General features: G+C 31.9%; 1 protein-coding gene across 2 annotated transcripts in view; it reads right to left on the bottom strand.

Annotated features, from left to right (window-relative positions):
* Window positions 1-20,509, bottom strand: part of LOC126739447 (heterogeneous nuclear ribonucleoprotein L) — an 840,569-nt gene that overhangs the window by 778,083 nt on the left and 41,977 nt on the right. For both annotated transcript variants that reach the window (XM_050445127.1, XM_050445137.1), the window contains exon 3: window positions 5,225-5,310. In XM_050445127.1, the coding sequence (XP_050301084.1) occupies window positions 5,225-5,310 (86 nt within the window). The remainder of the gene's footprint in view (window positions 1-5,224; window positions 5,311-20,509) is intronic.

The following is a 20,509-nucleotide window of genomic DNA, read 5'->3' as shown; positions in this document are numbered from 1 at the left end:
TAAATCAGAAATAACCAAACGGATTATTATTAGTAATTATAGAATTTCCTATCTGATCTGAATTAGTCTGCCGTTCTTGTTGGAATATTTTGTTTTTCTTTAGTTTTAATTTATATTGGTAGGGTGTATTAATGGGATAAAATATAAATTTATATTCGTGCAATATGACCTCTTTATTTATATTGTTGTTATATAGATGTGAGTGAACACACAATATTTTTATATATCATTGTGCACTGGATTCAGCAGTAAAAAACTTGTTTTATTTTTGTTTGAGGTTTAATAGTTTACGAATTTTGTAATTTAAGTTTCCGAAATGTATGTATTTTTGTATCTGCTAAAAAAAAAAAAAGTCATTTGGAGACAAATCTGGAGATCTAGGACGCCATTTAATATCGCCAGACCCATTAATAAGGCGGTTAGGAAAAGTATTTGTTAAAAATTCTTTTACCCTAGCCGCGTTATGAGCAGGACAGCCATCTTGCTGAAAATAAACCGATCCCAGGTCTACATTAGGTAGGATTTGAATGGCAGGAAGAACTTGGTTTTGCAGCAACTCAAGGTACTTTTGGGCGTTTAAAGTGCCATAAATAAATAAAAAATGGCCCTAAAACATTGTCGCCCAAAATACCTGCCCAAACATTCAATTTCTGAGGATACTGGGTACGAAACTAAAAACTTCTGTGCTCGTTTTCCTGAGACCAATAACGAACAATGGAAGGATTGTGTTTGCCATGTAATGGAAAAGAAGATTCATCAGAAAACAAAATATTTTTTAAAAAATATTCGTTCTCATTTGCCTTTTCCATCATGGTTTCACAAAATTCCATTCTTCGCCGCTGGTCTTCAGGAAATATTTCCTGAGTTTTTGAATACTTGAAACATTTGTACCCATATTTTTTCCAGATACGAGCAACAGTTTTATTGCTCATTCCCAGTTCCTCTCCAACACTTCTAGTGGACCGTGTCGAATCAAGTTCTAGGGTACTTCAAACCATTTCTTTCCGCCGTTCTATATCCTGGACCACTTCAACAGGTGGTTCTTGACGTTTTGTGTGGCATTTTTTACAATCTTGAAGACAAAAAGATGTCTTAAAATTTGTAACCACATTTAGTTGAACTCTTTCGGAAGGGGTATAAACAGCCATAGTGAAAAAAACACGAAAATAACGCTCAAAAATTATTAATGCAACGTGCAGTAACACAGCAAAGTGAGGTCTATGGCTGACTTCCGGTTCAAAAAATAAAAACGAAAAATCCTACCGCTAAGACTCAACCAAGCGGTGTTGCCATTATTTTGGGTAATACGTAGCTCACGATAACACGATCTGTATACTAATAAAACCAGCCCTTCAGAAATATTGAAATATTTCAATCATTCTTTTTACAGTAGACGAAGGAACACACACACATGGCAATATTAAATGCACTTTACCAATGATGGCAATAAAACCCCTTTTTAATATTAATTTTTGAAAAAAATCATCAGGAGGCATGGTTCTACTATCTAATGATCTATGTTTAGAAATACATCAATAGGTTCTAATCCATCTGAAAGTAACATTGAATTTTGTGTTTTTGTTTGTTGTCAATTGTTCATCAAAGCATATTTTCCACTGTTACTCGCAAACTTTCTTCAGGCTATTTTGCAGTACGGATCAACATTTAAGATAAATAGATGGATAATCAGTGTATTAAGTCTCTCTTCAAATAAAAAAAGCAACTTCCCAAATCACTTTTAAGTCAGAGGTTGAAGCAGTAAGGTCAGAAAAGGATGCTATGCGGCTAATAAATATTTTGATCATTTGAGCGGTTAGCTAGTTTAAATAATAGCGCAGCCTCTGTATTGTATAGTGGTTCAAAGTCGACTGGCGTTCTCATTAACCCCCTCGATAAGGATATAGTTTTAAAACTAGAAACTCTTTAAGCTGATGATCCGCTATAGGTAACGGGTATTGAATCTAAAAAACTTTTTCTACAAGTTAATATTTTATTTTAATCTGATAAAACAGTAGCCCTTAATAAAAAACACTTCAATAATATCAAGTTCTTTACCTCATTTTCAATAGGGAATTTCGAGACCCACTGTAACAGTGTTAAAATGTAATTCATAAATCGCTTGTAATTTTCTCACAATAAAAATGTCATTATTATTCCTTCGACAGTTTCAAGGCGCGAAAGTGACTAATAGATAGCTACGGCGGATAATATTTTAGCGTTAACGGAAATATACTTGCATCATAACCAGTAATAAGTAATTAACCAGTAATTAAATGGCCAGAACAGGGATTAAAGGAAACTATTATTCAATTATTCAAAAATAAATTAAAAAAATAAAATGTTAAACTAAAAAAAAACTTTTTTTTACAAAAATATTACAAAATCAAGCCTACTCTAATCTTCAAAATTGAATCCAACTTTTAACAAATTAAAATCTAACGCGACTTAAAGACTAAAATTAACGTTTAGAGTTTTCCATAATGCCCACCCAGTGTCTCTCTATTTGTTGGTTAAAACGTTCATAAAAAATTAACTACCGTTTATATTGTATTTAAATTAGAGAACGAGTTAAATAATCTCGGTGGCATAACATCGGTAAGCATTTGTAAACATTGTTAAATTGAAGGTATTTTTTTTATTGCCACCGCATAATTGTTGGCAGGTTAGTGTTGATATAAACCGCACGGTAGTCGATGGTTTTAATTTTTGCTCTAATTTCAAGAAAATATCGTTTATTTATCATAGGCTGCTAAAATCAATCCTTATATTTGGTCAAGCCTGAAAAAGAATATGAATTCCCTTAAATGAAAAAAATTTAAAAAGAAATTTGAAAAATATGGCACATATAGTGATGAAACCAATGATTCATTCGTTCATAGTTTTGCAAAATTGCAAAGGCGATTCGCAAAACTGCAATTTCTACAGCTTTATCTACCACTAGATTTCCAATATTTCTAGGATTCTTTGCAATGGATCTTGTTTCACGAAATTTGGCAAGTCTAGTATCTACGTAGCTATCAGTATGCCTTCTCATTATAATACCATGCAGTTGCTCTAGCACAATCGTTTTTTGTTGAAATATAAATGAAGTAATTTTAAATTGTAAATAACACACAAAAGTGTAACAAAACATAATTTTTATACTGCTAAATTTATCGATACCAAAACCACACTAGTAAACAAATAGCAATTGAAGACAAGCAAAATAATACAGCACAGAACCATCCAGAGTATTATTTTATATTTGGTATTACTTTGGATATTAACCAGAAATACAGTGCAATAAAGAAGAGTTTTTCTTTAATATTGGATTTCTTAAAAACAGTAAGGGCGGCGTTATACTTTCCTAGGTAACACCACAAAAATTAAATGATAAGCATTATTACGAAAATTTCATATCTATTTTTAGGTTTGAAGTAGTTAGCTTCTTCCTGGGTTCAAAGATAATAGTTATTTTCTGTGACAAATGTGTAAAATGATCATTTTTTTATGAAAGAGAAATGTAACAATTCCCATACATAAAAAAAGGAGATTTTACACATGTGTAACATACCAAATCTACCACCGAAGAAACATTAAAAAAAAAAGAAATTGCGCACTAATGCGTAAAAAACGTCAAAAAAATATTTGAAAAATTATAATTTAAATATCAAACAATCAGATTACTTTTTTTAGGCACAAGTGCGTAAAAAATTAAACTTTATAAATCCTAGGAGGTGTGTAAAGTGAGTACTTTATGCACGATAATAGAAAAATGCCTTTTTCAAGATCTTGATATGATGCGAAAAAAAATTAGGAGATCTGAAGGTAGCAAATTGAAACTTAAACGTTATAATCCCACTCCCATTTAACGGGAGTTATTTTGATCAAGGTAGTTATTGCTGACACATAGAAGTGTAGTGCAGTTCGCCGAAACATTTATCCGATTACATTATGTTTTGTCACTGTAATGTCAGATTTGCCATAATTATAGTAAGTAATAATGATTCTGCAATAACATGTTAAAAGGGTTTTTGATTTATATTAAAAGATTTAAGAGCAATTAAGTTTATTTCTTTACCATAAGTCAACTCGCGTAGGGCCAATATTATGTTAATAGCTGAAGAGCTATTTTGTCTTACAATCAAAAATCGACGGGTGCGAGAATTTTTTCTTTTCTTACAGACTGTCCAAGAAATACACCGTGAAAGTTTTCGCTGTGCAACCCTGCATATGAAACTGGATTCACACATTCTTTCTATTTAAAAAGAAATATCTCTAAAATTGATACTCTAAGGAATCAAATCTTATCACATGCTAAGTAGTACAGTCAATTTGTCATGGAAAAAAGTCTACTTTAAAAAAATATCCGATTCTCTGATTTTTGGAGGGTTAATAGTGAGTGGTTCATAAGAGAAGCTTAATTTCCAAATGAGAGCCCCCTCCTCCCCCCCGTTTTTTGGGATCTACAATCTTACAAAAAAAAGCATACATGAATTATAGAGGTTTTTTTCCCTCTACATTTTTGCAATTCTTGCGGTGGTAAAAAAAATATATTTTACAGTGCAAAATGGGAAAAAGACATTTTTGATGACTTCGGCGCCCTCTAGCTTTTCCAATTTTGGTTCTACAGCTTTGAGTCTATGAGATGAATGGTAGAGAATAAGATTTTCTTCATTTTTCTGTCCGACCTACGGTTTAGTCAGAAAAAGGAATTTTTTTGAGTTTCCCAAAAAACGGGGGGGGATGGGGCTCTCAATTTTTGGAATTAAAGCTTCTCTCCTGAACCACTATTGACCCTCCAAAAATCAGAGAATCGGATATATTTTTTTTAATCTTAAAGATTGACTGTACTAAAGGAATATGCTAATAAACAGAGAAGCAAGAAACATTGTTATTACTATAAAATTATGTCATAACAAATTATTAAGTAACTGAGTACGTCTGAAATTAAATTTTACAATTTCTATTATTAAAGTCTAAATTGAGCCCATCCAAGCAGTTCCACACGTGCAGGCGCCAAATGTATATATTCAGCGGAAACTCAATTTTGAAAACGCCATTTTGAGCTGACAAAAGCGCTTAATTATTTGCCCGAGTCCGTGTAAAATCCGGTATAACGAAATGACGTCAGTCTTCGAGTTAAACATTTTATATGGGGAGATAAATTGGTTCACTAAATTCGCTATTTATCTGAAAATTTATTGCGTATTTTTTATATATTTGTTTGTAAGAAAAAGGATATTCGACCATGGCTTGCACGCCATTTTTCTTGAAAATCACTATCCTAAGCACCTGTCCACTGGATTGACAGATGGTGTGTAGTACGTCCTGAAAAAAAAATGTATATTAGCAAAAACACATTTATTAATTTATCGATTTATTTTATATATAACGAAAAAATCTCTATTTCTATAAAACGTTCAATTTAATTTAAAAAAAGGAAAACAGAACTTAAGGTTACCGAGTTAAGACAAGGTATTAGACTGAACCTCTTGCACACATATTAATTGAATTTGAAGCATTTTAATTTTCTATTTTAAATTGATTTTATTAAAATTAAGTCAATGCTCCATTTATTGCTTAAATAAATCATAATATCACTTGTTTTTAATTATCAATTAAATAAGCCAACAATTTCCAATGATTAATGTAGCTAAAATACATTTTATTGCTCATCTCAAATTAATAAGTGGAACACGTGTCCGGTGTAATTGATAGCCCTAGTGTTGCTACGCGGATTTCCTAACTTGAAGAAATACCCTAATCTTTCCGCTTCCTAATTAACTTTCACTTTTCAAAGTCAAGATCGATTTTCACTTTTGGCATTTCTGTTGACTACACATGTATGAAGCTTGTATGGTGAAAATTGGAATCGTATGTCTGCCATCTTGCTTGGCAAAATTGACAGGGAGCTGACAGACAGTTGTTGAGATTGACTGCTAGAACATCATTTGTCATTGCCATACCATTTGAGTTTTTTTTCATTTCAGTGAATGTCTAGAGGCGTGGGTTGAGTTTACTATTTGTTTTAAGGATGTTATTTTAAATTCATGACTTTTTTTTAAAAGTTCTCTTTCAATATTGGGAGTAATGTTTTAATTGATTTGCAGCAAGCAATTCCAGGTTTCTGGTAAGAAAACCTGATTTTATTTATTACTATTATGTTTTCGTATTGTCAATCTTTAGTCTTTAATAAAATTAAATTCAGTTGATTTCAATTGAATGATGAAGAAGTTTCACTTTTTAAGTATTTAATTGTTAACTTGATTATTATAAATAAATATTACAAAATGTCTGGCCCTCAAAAAAATTAATTTAAAATTTTCCTGAAAATTTCCTTGAAGTAAGAGTATGTATATTTTAAATGATTTTAAAAACTGAGAAACATAGTAATAAAAGATTTTTTTTAATTTCCTTCAGTTCCCATTACAAGAAAAACATGGAGAGCGATATGCAATGTAAATTTTATTAAGAGTTTGAGCTATAGAATTTCTTCTGATCAGTTCTTTCCACAAATTTTATTTTGTTTTTTTTTCACATGAATCATTTAGTAAATTGATTTATAAGGTTTGCACTGCCTATTTTTTTATTTTATTTCATGCTCGTCTCATACCACTTCCTGTGTTCACTGAGACGAGTGTTCAAAGAGACCTAAGGAATAATAAGCACCGGAATGGATCAGAATTAATGTTTTTCTTACAACTTGTATTTTTTTAAGAGTTTTTTTTTATTTTATGTAAACCTCTGTCCTTGAATTAAGTTTTTATTAATATTATAGTTTCAAGATATGTTGTTAGTATTATGAGAGATCAACAAATATAGACTATGTAAGTGATATGTTTATATTAAAAAGTTGATTTCATTTTAAAAGAGTTTATATTGTTTCTTTCGTTAATACTCTGCTATAAAATTTTTAATTAATTTTAAAAATTAATATTTAAATTATAATTTAAATAATTTAAAAATTTGTTTAATTTTTCTTTAGGAAACAGTTACAAGTACATATTAAATAAGGATAATTCATCCTCTATTGAATCTATGTGTTAATAAAAGGAGGATATTATTAACCTAATAAGAATTTTTTTAGATGTATGGTGAGAAAATAGCACAAAAATTTTGACAACCTTTTCTAATCTGTTTAAAATTAGTTCAGTGCTAACAAAATACTTTTAAACATTTTTAGATTAATTTAATTATATAAAATGTCTGTTATAATAAATTATTGTATATTATATAATATGATTCTAAGTAATATTTTTTTCAGGAAAATTAAATAATAATTGTATTAAAGAAAAACATTGTTTTATTTCCATTCGTCCAATTGGTGATATGTCGTACATTATTGTTAATCGATTATTGCAGTAAATTAATTCATTTAGATATGTAAAATAAAACTTTTATTTTTATTGAGATCAATATCTGATGCTAAAACCTAATCAAAAAGGCCCTTTTCTCTATGAGTAACCTTTTTGAGTAGGCGTTTGCTTTAGATCTTACGATTAAATGATAAGATTGTCATTAAATGAAATTTGATTTCCCGCTTTAATTTGGCCACGCCTTTCACCACTCTGATTGGTCCAATTAGGCACGTCAAACTGTCAAGTTAGTTACAACAGTTTCCTTTGCCAAGCGAGAGGACGCTAGCTGATTTGTCATTTGAATTTCTATCAGTTTGTATGCAATCACCACTTCTCTATATATTTGTGTTCTGTGGGTGACTTGGTTCCCATGTGTTGGTACGATGTAAAAGTTTGTGACCCACCCAAAGAAGATGGAAGTTACCTATAATATTTATTAATTTGGCTTTAATGAACCCCTTTTACCTTATCTTGACATGATTTGGTAATTTCTTGGCAGAACGCCCAAGTTTTGTTTGGAAACTTAGCGAGGTGAGTGATCCATTTCTTTGTTTGTACCGGCATCGTGCCAGTGACTTAGATATTATCATTAGAAAATTGTTTCAGGCTTTCCGTTTTCAGGTTTTCTTTTCTTCTCGATTTTCTTTTTTTCTTCTTGGATACTTCACCTTGAGGGTGTGATGGTGTTCAATTCTGTGATGCTCTACGAGTGACTTCAGAACAGCCTGGTTTCTCCACAAGGAGATGAACATCCACCTGAGCCCCCATCTCTCACAATCATGACTTCAAGCAGCCAGTTATCTTGGTGAGGCTCTATGTAGCTAGAGACCAGGTGAATTAAAACCAGTTTTCCTTATCATTTTTTTATCTAATAATTAAGTCTGTCTTTTTAATAATTTCTTTATTCAATAATTAATTTTGTTTAATTGAGAGTGACTAGTGAGATATGGATACATGACCGAAGCCCATATAACCTTGGGTTATGAGTTTATATCCTCCTCGCTTCATTGACATTGTTATTAATTTCTTATATTATAAAAATTTTCATAACTAAATTTTAATACTACTTATAACTTTATTAATATTGTAAAACTGTTGGATATAACCTATATTTTATATTTAATTTCAACACTACGCCCACTAAACAAGTTCCATGAACTTTCCCTGTGGTATTCATATTGTGTTATATTTCATTTTAATTAATTATTAAGCAAATCATTGAATACCCATAAGCCACCATTTAATTAAAGTGTAATTTAATCTTATTTTATAAATAGTATTTATTGATTAAATTCTTATTAAATTTTAAGTATTGTATAAAGTTAAATAAGGGATTTGTGTGAATAAAATGGATTGTTATTGGGAACTGTTACCTCTAATTGCCATAGCATAATTCCAGTCATCTTTACTGATATTAAAATAATAAGGTAAAAAGTTTTCATAGTTTTAGCAAAAATAAGTGGCGCCTATTGGGTTCTCTTTTCATTTTTTATTTATTAACTGTTACCTATATTAAATTCTAACCTACGAACGCCCAGCCTTCAATAATTCTGAGCTACCGTCTGCAATCCTTGTACACAATTTATAATTGTGTGACAGATTTTGTTTCAATAGACATTTGTTTTAATAGTTGTTTACCTTTCTGACCCTAGATACCTTAAATATTATTTTGAAGCATGACTTTTAGATAGCAGCGCAGGCTCTCATTGCGAAACAAAGGCCATAGAGAATTAAGATTCTCGCACTAATTGCAAATAAAGCTATTCCTTTATCCGAATGCGTATTTTTTGTAATGATTGTATAAAAATTCAATATCATATCTCTTATTGCCTTATTGTCGGATCCAGAAGTGGTTCTTTCAAAAATCTATTCTCAGCATCTATCTTTTATTAATAAACCATCCACGTGACCAAACAAAAGAAGCAAGTGGGTTCCAAATGAGGACGCACAAGCACAATCGGTACTACACACACGGAACCTAAGGAAAGCTAGCATGTTTGCTAATTTTAGATCTCATTATTATAGCATTTCGTGATGTTAAACAAAATATAACACCAATTACTGAAATTGCTGTCAAAAATCATTTCATTTCTGCCACACCAGGAAAGCCAATCTTCAATAGACCTCGTTATAGAATTTTAAGTTGTCTACAAAAATGCAAAAGACGCTATTCTGAAACCATTTTTATGAAAATCATTAATCGGAATATCAAAGCAAGGGTCCCAATGAGAACCCAGTAGTAGTACTGAATTTTTAATAAATAAGACTGAAAATTGTTGTAGCGTACCTTCTGGAACCTGCCCTATAGATAACGCTTTAGTCAGTCAACCAATGGTCCATTCAACCCAATTTTTGAATTTGACAATAAGAAAGAAATCAAAATTTTAAATTATACATAATTATACCGATCTGCATTTTGTTTAAGGTCTTGCTAACGGAAATTCATTGCAAGCATCTAGAATGTATGCTGAAATGTACCCTCAACGAATGGCACCTCATCATACATTATTGGCACGCCTTCATCAAAGACTAGGAGGATCTGGAACTTTTCAACCAAGAAAACATGATTGTGGTCGCCAACGCGATATTAGAACACCGGAATTGGAAGAAGCAGTACTTAATTTAATTAATGAACAACCTGACACCAGTACTAGAAAAATTGGTCTGCAGCTACATGCCAATCATATGATGGTATGGATTATTAAAGGATCATTTATTATATCCATACGTACACGTACAACGAGTCCAGGTTCTATTACCACGAGATTTTCCTAGGCGTCTTGAATTTTCTCGTTGGATGTTAGAAGTCATTGAGCAAAATCCTCAGTTTTTAAGGCAGATTATGTTTACCGACGAAGCTAATTTTTCCAGAGAGGCAATCATTAACTACCATAATAACCACATTTGGGCAGATGAAAATCCACATGCCATAGTTGAAGCTCATCACCAACTACAATTTTCTTTAAATGTATGGGTTCTACCACAGAGATTGAATGGGGAAACATATACTCGTTTTCTCCAAGACATACTTCCAGGACATCTTGAGGCGGTACCCCTAGATGTTAGTCCTGTCTATTTTAGTTTATTAGCACGTCGTTATTTGGACGAAACATATCCAAATCGTTGGATAGGCCAAGGCGGTCCTCAGTTGCGGCCACCTCGGTCACCAGATATGAACCCATTAGATTTTACCACATGGGGTCATTTAAAAACTTTGGTGTACAGGATTCCGGTACTGGATATTGATGAAATCGAATCATTAATTCATGTGCCATAATTCAAAATTCTCCCGGAATTTTTTATCGGATTCGTCAATAAATGGGGCGACGTATAGATTGTTGCTTAATGGCAGAGGGTGGTGAAAATGCATACCAAATTTTATTTAAAATATCTACAGGGGTTTTACAGGTATTATAAAAAACATATATTTTTGTTCAATCTTTACCACCCTTTATCTCTTAAAAGTTATGCCTTTTCGGGCATACGTTCATGTAAAGTTTTTTTCTTGAAATTTAACCAAGAATCAACCCCTGAATTTTTTCGCATCTATTATTTACACCCTGTATATATATAATGATCCCATTCAAAGCTAATATGAAATCATTAGTCATAATATCCTCAAACAATTCTGGAATAGTACTCAAAATACAAATTCTATAGTTTTTTACATAGACCTAACCTAGGACACACACATCAAAATTTTCAGCATTTAAGGGTCGTAGAATATAAATTAAATCTAACTTAAATATAAGAATACGAGAACTTTCTGTAGAAATGATTAGTTTGATACGTGATATGAAAATTAAATATATCACAGAATTTGATGTTATTAATATTATTAAAACATAAAACCAAAAGAATATACAGTTCCTGATAAAATACCATCATATCTACCATCAAGAGCCTGGCCAAACTCTTGACATTCGTGTTTAAGAGCAATCATCAGCACGTGACTTTGCCTGAAATGGATTTTACGCGATTTATCGGGAAGGTGAGCATTTGGCAACAACGCATCTCTAAAGCAAAGCAGAACACTGTTCGTCTCGCAGCAGACGGGTCAATGTTACCAGAGAGGTTCATCGGGAGGAACCGATTCGTGCATTTTTTAGTTTGCATGCGGTTGGACTTTTGCGTTTACTAACAAATAAGTCGCACGCGTATTTTGGTATTTCAAGACGTTTGTCTCAGTAAAGAAATAACATTTTTGTATAAGTTCAATCAAAATATCCTCATGTTCCTCTGATAATACAGTTTATTCACTATTCAAATTAACGGATTTAATTTATTCATAAAAAATGCTTTTATATAGGAGGGTATTAGTATCACAAATTTAGGGAGAGAAGGAATGATATAAAAATGTTTATAATTTTGTCTCACTTTCAAATATATGTACCTAAAACAGTTTTTAGCAATTAAGATATAAATAATAAATTAGAGACATGTGAGTGACTTCCGTCAAAAAAGGGTAGAAGCAACCATATAGATCGAAAAAAGAAATTATCTCATTTCCAAATATGCCTAACACTATTATATATATACAGTGCATCCCAAAAGTTATGTCTAAATTCATTTAAAATTCAGGGGTGTGACCCGTCGATTTTTATTTTAAGCTGCGCATTTTTGTACGTGAAGTTTGTATATATAGGGTTGCTCAAAAATAAATTACGACCATCAACTTCATTTTTTTAAATGAAAGCACCTTTTTTTTTAATTTCATCTGTGAATTTCGCGTGGAATTCTACGTATTTTTCATGCATGGTGTCCTATACCTAAAGTCAACATCAAAAAAAAGACATGGCACCCACTTCTCTGCGAATTCTCTCTTTCAAATCGTCTAGATTATTTAGCCTATTAAAAAATACCTTCGACTTGAGATATCTCCACAAAAAAAAGTTCATTGATATTAGGTCAGGCGACCTAGCAGGCCATTCGATGGGTCCTCTCCTTCCTATCCACCGATTGGGAAAGGTTTCATCCAAAAATGTACGCACAGTGGCAGCATAGTGCGGAGGAGCGCCATCTTGCTGGAAAATTTGTTATTTGTCAGGATAGTCTGGGTTCAATGGATTTGGAAATAAAGCTAGTAATGCTGGAACTAATTCAAATTTGAGAAAATCGAGATAATCGACTTGTCCCGTTAAAGTTTGTTCAACGAAAAAGGGACCCAAAAAATCTCAGAGATAAGGTGACTCGTTAGGTGAACTTCAATAATAATGTTTGGTCGTTTTTTTTTCGATAACTGTTGACTTTAGGTATAGGACATGAAGCATGAAACATATGTAAAATGTCACGCGAAATTTAAAAATTAAATAAAAAAAGGTGCTTTCATTTGAAAAAATTAAGTTGATGGTCGTAATTTATTTTTGAGCAATCCTGTATATACAAACTTCCCGTACAAAAATGCGCAACTTGAAATAAAAATCGACGGGTCCGAGCGTTTTCGAACACACCCCTGAATTTTAAATGAATTTAGACATAAATTTTGGGATACACTGTATATATTACAGGGGGGCTAACCGAAACGGCGGCCATGTCGAGCTCAACAAATGCTCGGACACGTCAATTTAGATTACCAGGAGGAAACATTTTCAGAGTATAATACCACCCCCATCTGTCATTCCTTAGCTTAGCTAGGGTGGAACTATCCTCAAAAATGTATTACTATCCTTTAAATTTGTTATAAATGGAATAGTGGGTCGAGTTATAGCTTCTTTTGAAAGGTCTTTTGATTCTCTTTACGGCTATACCTAGTTTAAAGGACTTTACTTTAGCGGTTCTCAAACTATTGACTATTTTAGCATTTAATGCAGTTTTTTAGAAAATAATGGCAACTCTTTGTCAAACAAATAATTAATAACAATCATATATAAACACTAGTCCAACAAATGCTGAAAATGGCCACCGTTAACTTCTATGCAATAATACAGATTCAAATCGACGTCGCAAATTTCGTAGCATATCAGGAGTTATCTGTTGGCATTCAAATGTAATCCTTTCGAGCAATTCTTCTATTGAAGCTGGTTGGGTAGCATAGATTTTACTCTTTAGGTGACCCCACAAAAAAAAACCAGAGGTCAGGCAACCGCACGGCCCATTAAACAGAGCCTCTCAGTGTAATCCAGCGACCAGGATAGTACTCATTTAAATAATTGCGGACAGCTATTACCTATTGAGGGAGTGCAAAAATAATAGAAAATTACATAAAAACATCAAATGTTTAAACAACCCCCCGTTAACAGCTAAACAATATCCTAACCGATCATAAAATTAATTTCTAACGTTACTAAGTTGATATTGGGAAATTTTATTACATTCTAACGAAATAGCGTTTTGTAACTGGTTTAGATTCTCAAATTTTACACTTTTATAAATGACACGTTTTAAATGACCCCACAAAAAGAAGTCATTCGGTGAAAGATCAGGTGACCTGGCTGGCCAAAGTATCCGGTACCGTGGACCAATAATATTGCCGTTAAAAGCATTTTCCAAACACTCTCTAACCATATGGGTATTATGGGCCGGGCAACCATCCATTTGGTACCAGATCATTTGATCTTCCTGAACAACTTCTTCCAAGGTGGGTCCAATTTGATTTTGAAATAAGTTCAAATAGGTTTCAGCTGTTAGGTTATAGTCCATAAAAAAGGGTCCAATGATATGGTGTCCGATAATTCCCACGAATACATTTGTTTTTTGGGGATATTGTGTCCGAGTATGAACAAAGCGATGTTCATTTTCTTGGCTCCAATACCGGCAATTCTGACCATTTGGTTCATTGTGGAGGGTAAATGTACATTCATCGGTAAAACAAATATTTTTAAAAAAAATCCTATCATTATTTGCTCTTTCCATCATTTCAAAACAAAATGCCATTCTTCGTTCTTCATCTCCTTCCTGCAACTCTTGATGTTTTTCGAATTTATACGAATATTACTTGTATTTTTTTTTAAGTGCGCAATACCGTTGTATGTTGTTTATTTAACTCTTGCCCAAGAACCCTCGTACTAACCATCTTGCTTTCCTCCACACTCAGTAGAATATTAAGATCTCTGTTCTCTCTTTCTTCGGCTCTATTTTCGATATCCTGAGTTGAACATTTACAATTATTTATTACGGTACCTTTGGACTCATTGACAATATGTTTAATAGTTGAAATGGACGGAATGGGCTTGGTGGGGAAATAAACTGAAAACTTTTCAGATACTGCTCTAAAACTGTTTCCCGCATAATGCCACTTAATTATGGATATTTTTTCGTCGATTGAATAATTCATACTTCTTTTCAAATATCGACTGTGACTGATTTATCGACACTTTTCTTCACATCAGTGACAATATTCACTTTACTGGTGCCCGTATGGTTTTACCTGAACTGAAAATTTGCTAATTTTGCAATTACATTACATTGAATAATTCAAGATTAGCTTATTAAAATTTTTTGAAACTTTGCACAAGGCTTTGCCAGATTGGTCTCTTCAAAAAGTTATTTTAAATTTTTTCTATATAATGCACGCACCACCCGGTATATATAAATCTGTATTATTGCATGGCTTATAACGATGGCCATTTTCAGTATTTGTTGGACTAGTGTTTATGTATGATTGTTATAAATTTATAGGTCGATAAAGAATTGCGATTTAATAGTTTTTCCAAACACCCAACATGTAATACAGGTTTTCCAGAAAACTATATTAAATGTTAAAACAGTCAATAGTTTAAGAACCGCTGAAGTAAAATCCTTTAAATAAGTGTAGCCGTAAAGAAAATCAAAAGACCTCTCAAACAAGATATAACTCGAGCCACTATTCCATTTAAAATTTTTGAGGTTAGTTCCACCCTGGCTAAGGGATGACAGATAGGGGTGGTATTATACTCTGAAAATGTTTCCTCGTGGTAATCTAAATTGACGGGTCCGAGCGTTTTCTTTTTAAAATCTTTACGAGCCGGACATAGCCGTTTCGTTTACGTTTACCCACCCTGTATATACAGCTCTCGTCAAAGAGAAATAAATAAATATTAATTTCTTTTAATGTTAATCACCTTTAAATATGCCTTCTTAAACAGTTCTTAGCAATCAGAATACAAAAAATAAATTATACGCGTGAGCTTCATCAAAGGGCCATAAAATAAACCCCAAGTTCAATTAATTTAAAAAAAATGTGTCTCAGTTTTGAACTCGTTACATTAGATTACACTTTTTTTTGTGTTTATGGATGTTGTGTGTACTCATAACATGTTTTAGAACATGCTGTATAAAATATAAGACAATATTAAACAGTTATATAAGTAAGTATACAAAAATGAAAATTATAATACAACGAACTGGTATATTCTAATGAAAATAGAAAAACCAAACAAATGTAATACAAAAATTGTCATTTACAGCTCAAGTTCTAGATGGGTTTCGAATGTCCATGCCTCTATTATACCTAGGATCTATGATTCTACAATGATTCTACAGGCAGTAGACATTTAAAATAAAAAATCTTTATTTTTCTTCTTATTTAAATCATTTTTTCTTTCCAAAATTAATCATTTATTTTCATTTATATATAAATAGTAAAAGCAATGTGGCAATCTTATTCCATATTTGCAGCCATTCTAGGCCTAAACTGATGCTTTTTTGGCTTCCTACTTTTTCGTTTAGAATAATAAACTTTTGACTCCTTCTTTTCTTTTTCCCATTTCTTAAAAATAAACATAAAAAACCTAATAGTATAAAGAACAACGTGCAGAAAATTGGAACACCTTCGCAATAAAATACTTCTAAGTGAAATGCCAATCAACATTTCAATTTTGCATAATATTGAATTATTGCTGTTGAACAGTAGCCGATACCGTCGCTTGCACAGATCGGGCCGAACAAGCGTCGCGCGTTTCTTGATTTGATTCACGGTAGCCCGGCCGTGCGTTGTTGTCATATGATACTAAACTTATCGGCGGTTCAAGAAATTATAAGAAAAATGCCTGAATTTTGTATTTCCATTCTCAAAGGTTTATTATTATTTTTTTTGAAATGGTTTTTTAATATAATGTTTCTAAAATCGATGTATCTAGAGACGTATGGAAAGGTTTTTTTATTTATCTTTTTGGTTTTTAAATAAAAAATCAAAATTTTAGAAATTTGAAAAACTGGCACCTATCAACTGTTGACAAAAATATGTACATTTCATTAATGAAAACCGCATTAAAAAATATTGTAAAATAAAAAAGTTATCCAGGAAACAGAAATTTATGGGTGAATAATCCTCTTAATATATTATTTTAGTGATCCACTTAATTGTTTTTACTTTTTTAGGCTTAGTTGCATATGGGACCAAATATAACTCCAAGACCTTTAAATTTTTTTATGCCAACTTTTCGTCTGCAAATATTACGTCTTCTATAACGAAAAGGAATTAAGATCATTTGTTGTAAATCATGAAAAGGAACTTGGAAAGGAGGACATACAAACAACCTAAATATTAGTATAAGTATAAAGGTATGCAAATTAACCAAGTAATACCTGCCAAGACAGTTCTGACAGTTAAGATTTCGATTGAACAACAAAACTTTGTACATAAAAAAGACAAGAAAAATGACATTGAATTTATAGGTTCATCAATTTTCTGATCACTATTGCCAAACTCTTTAAAAATGTCGTTTATATGATGATATACATTATCATGTTATATTAAGCAAATCAATAGTAGCAAACCTTTATCTATCAAATTTGGCTAATACTATTGTTCTACATTTTATTTATTAATGACTTGCACAACTTAAAAAAAAAACAAATTAATGTACTACACTGATGATTTTAAATCTTTTAAAACAATTTAATTATTTTAGGGTCGATACAATAAAGCTATAAGATAATCTAAGATCAGTTGTACAACGATTTAAAATGAAAGATTACTCTAAATGTTAAGAAATGTGCAGTAATATCATATACCCTAAAACTCAAGCAGCTTTATGAGGATTATTACATAAATAATATTCGGGTTGAGAAAGTGTATGTTGAGAAGGGCCTTGCAGTTAGATTTCAAACGAAACATGATATTTAATTTACAGTATTGTGAAACCACTCACAGGGCGTATCAAGCGTTGGATTTCGTTATTATATATAGCAATGGTTTCAGGATAAGCGCGGGTATAGAAATTATAATTTCCTGGTAAGACCACGAATTCAGATATAATGGAGAGTAAGATTCTAACGATTTTTACACATATATTAGGAAAAATAGAGTATGTATTCATCATTTCTTTATACAGGGCAATATTAGACATGTTCTAGTTGGAGCCGGTTCGACTAGATTAAGGATAACAAATAAAGACTTATAACTGCAGAAATACATCTCCACTAAATAATATTTCTGTGAAAATGTACATTATTTATTCGTTAATTATTCTCATAGTTTTCTTGTTCATTTGTTCCTTGGAATTGGAACCTATTTTATTGACCAGATCCATGCTTTAAGGATGACTCATCACAAAACTTTTTTTGTGGACTGGAGTATGAAACCAGACTAAAATGCAAACCCATTGGAATTATAATGAGGAGAAGCACCTTATCCGTCAACTTTCGAAGTTCGAGAGAGTTCGGGATTTTTCGAGATTTCGGAAGAACGAGTTTGACAAAACTTAAAGAGTTTTTTATAATAAATAAGTCTCTTTAGGAAAAATGAACGACTATTTTCAAGTAAACGTCAAGGCCCCAAGCTTTTGACAGACCCAGACTGGCTGGGCCCCACCTGTAAGAATAACCAGGCTGCCACGACCTGGAGACCCCGTGCTATTCCGGGGAAAAATATGCGACCGTGAATGTAAGTTGGTGGTGGATACATAAAGTCATACTATCGTGAAGCCGAACGTGCGAGCTCACTGCAGAGTTTCTTCACCACCAAATTTAATCCTTTATTCAGCAAATGGAAAAAGGATCCCGTTATACGAAGCTAAAGTCACCATTGGCTTAACAGGATTCCAATAGCCAGTACCTGTGGCAGAAATCATGTTATGATCAGTTATAAGATTTTATGAATGCCCAGCAATTTAAAATGGATATATATAACCAGATATTATTGATGACGAGAACTAGAGGTGTTTGTGGACCACCTACATGACGATAAAGAAAATACCAGAGTCGTTAAGATACCTAAAGATATTACCATAAATTCAGAGGTGGTGCCACAACTGGAGAAAAAGAAGAAGAAATTGTTTTGATTAAGGCTATGAAAAGCTGTAAAGTATATAGTCAAGAAATTCTCCCAACAAAGACGTTACCTACGCCGAAGAAATCTTGAAAGGAAATAATCAACACCCGAAACAAGGCGAGAACATCGATGTTTTCCTATCGATGGTCGATATTTTTTCATTTACATCGATTTTTCTAATAGACATCGATGTTCATTATTTCTTTAAACAAAATTGACCACTTAAAATTATTGGAATTGTTTTGGTTTGAAACATTGAACGCTATCGATGTTTTTATTTAATATACATATAATTATCAAATAGTGATGGGCGAAATAAAATTCTTTAGGGAATTGAATACTACTCGGTTCCTGTATCTGAGTATAGCCCCTTACTACTGCCACATACGTAACGGGGGATTCCCTTGTTACATCTGTGCTATTCTGCTATTAGTGAATATCAGTTTAGATTGTTCAGTTCTATTCCATCGATTCAGAAACACTTAAGTTGATCATTTTGTTTTAAGGTGATTGCTGATTGGAAGATTTGTAATTTATTTGAACGTTAATTATAATTAATATATTATAAGATATATAATTATATTATAACATATTATAGGTAAGTTACGTCAAAATTTTTATTAATCTAGATGTTTTTATTTAGATTAGAAAGAGTAAATAAGAGACAGGTATTGTCATATATTAAAAATATTTGTTGTTTATTATTTAATAATTCAAAAACATTAAAACTTCAACTGAATATGGCCTTTTATCTTTGCAGACATAAGAAAATGCCACCTAAGAGTAATTTGTGGCAGTATTTACAAAGATGTGAAGATAAAAAATTTGGTATTTGTCGATTCTGTTCCAAGCAAATCAAAACTTCTGGAAACACAACTAACCTAAAATTTCACCTTCAAGCAATGCATAAGCACATTTTAGAAAAATCCCGTGGTCTTCCTTTATAACCTACATTAAATAAAACTAAAACTGATAATGCTATTCCTTCAACTTCATCTGGTTCCACTCTTAGACTTATAACACTAATACGGGTATGTAGATTCTGATAGTGACACAGAAGATATGCATGCAGATACTGAACACGAGAGTGAGAGCACAGGGACATCCTTTTGTTCAAACTTTTTACAGACAGAAATAACAGAGAAGTTGGAGGATATGTCAATCTCCCATCCATTATTTAGCAAAAGCTGGCAAAAACAATAAATGAAAGTTTCTCAAGTTTAAAATCACACTCACCTGGTGAGATAAATAATATCCACCTGTATGTATAACATGTAGCAACTAGATATCTAGATACTTTTTTAGACAAATAAATTTAAAAATAGTTAGCCGGTTTGACAAGAAAGCCAACTTTCGATGTAATTATATTCAATAACTAATAATTACTAAAATCTTATCGGATAAAACACGCACATTTGTATGGCTATTTAAGTAGTATAGAATTACGGTTCCTTTATAATTATAATTTATTATTTATGATAAATTGTTATAAATCGACCTACAAAGAGTGTTTGTAAAAGTGACTGTAAAAAGTTATTTGTCGGTATCCAAAAAAAATAAGGGTATAGTGGGCCAATGTTATGAGAAATAAAACAGCTGGAGAGAGAATTATATTATTAGCATTTTCTTTTATATTTAAGTTGACCTCTATTTAGGGAGGTATATATATTCTATTATTTCTTCTTCAAAAATATATGTTTTACTTTTTTTATAAAATGCTTTTAAGCATAAGAAGAATTAGCTTTTCAGAGATTTTGTTGTTCAATCGGTTCCTTGTTGACAGCTGAAAATTTCGTTTTTTTACCTTTCCGATGTCTTCATCTTTTTTCTATTTTCTTTTTGGAACAAAATAACAAACTATTCCTCGGTCGCGTTACAAAACCGAGTAATTTGCAAGGCCACTACGAAAATCAAGCGCAAAAAGTGGATCGCGTCAGTGCGTCGAATAACGTAACGTGAGTAAAAAAATTAAAAGTAA

The sequence above is a fragment of the Anthonomus grandis genome, chromosome 1 (genome assembly GCF_022605725.1).
Source record: "Anthonomus grandis grandis chromosome 1, icAntGran1.3, whole genome shotgun sequence".
Taxonomy (NCBI): domain Eukaryota; kingdom Metazoa; phylum Arthropoda; class Insecta; order Coleoptera; family Curculionidae; genus Anthonomus; species Anthonomus grandis.
Note: the sequence above shows the minus strand (reverse complement) of the source record. Positions and strands in the feature narration are given on the sequence as shown.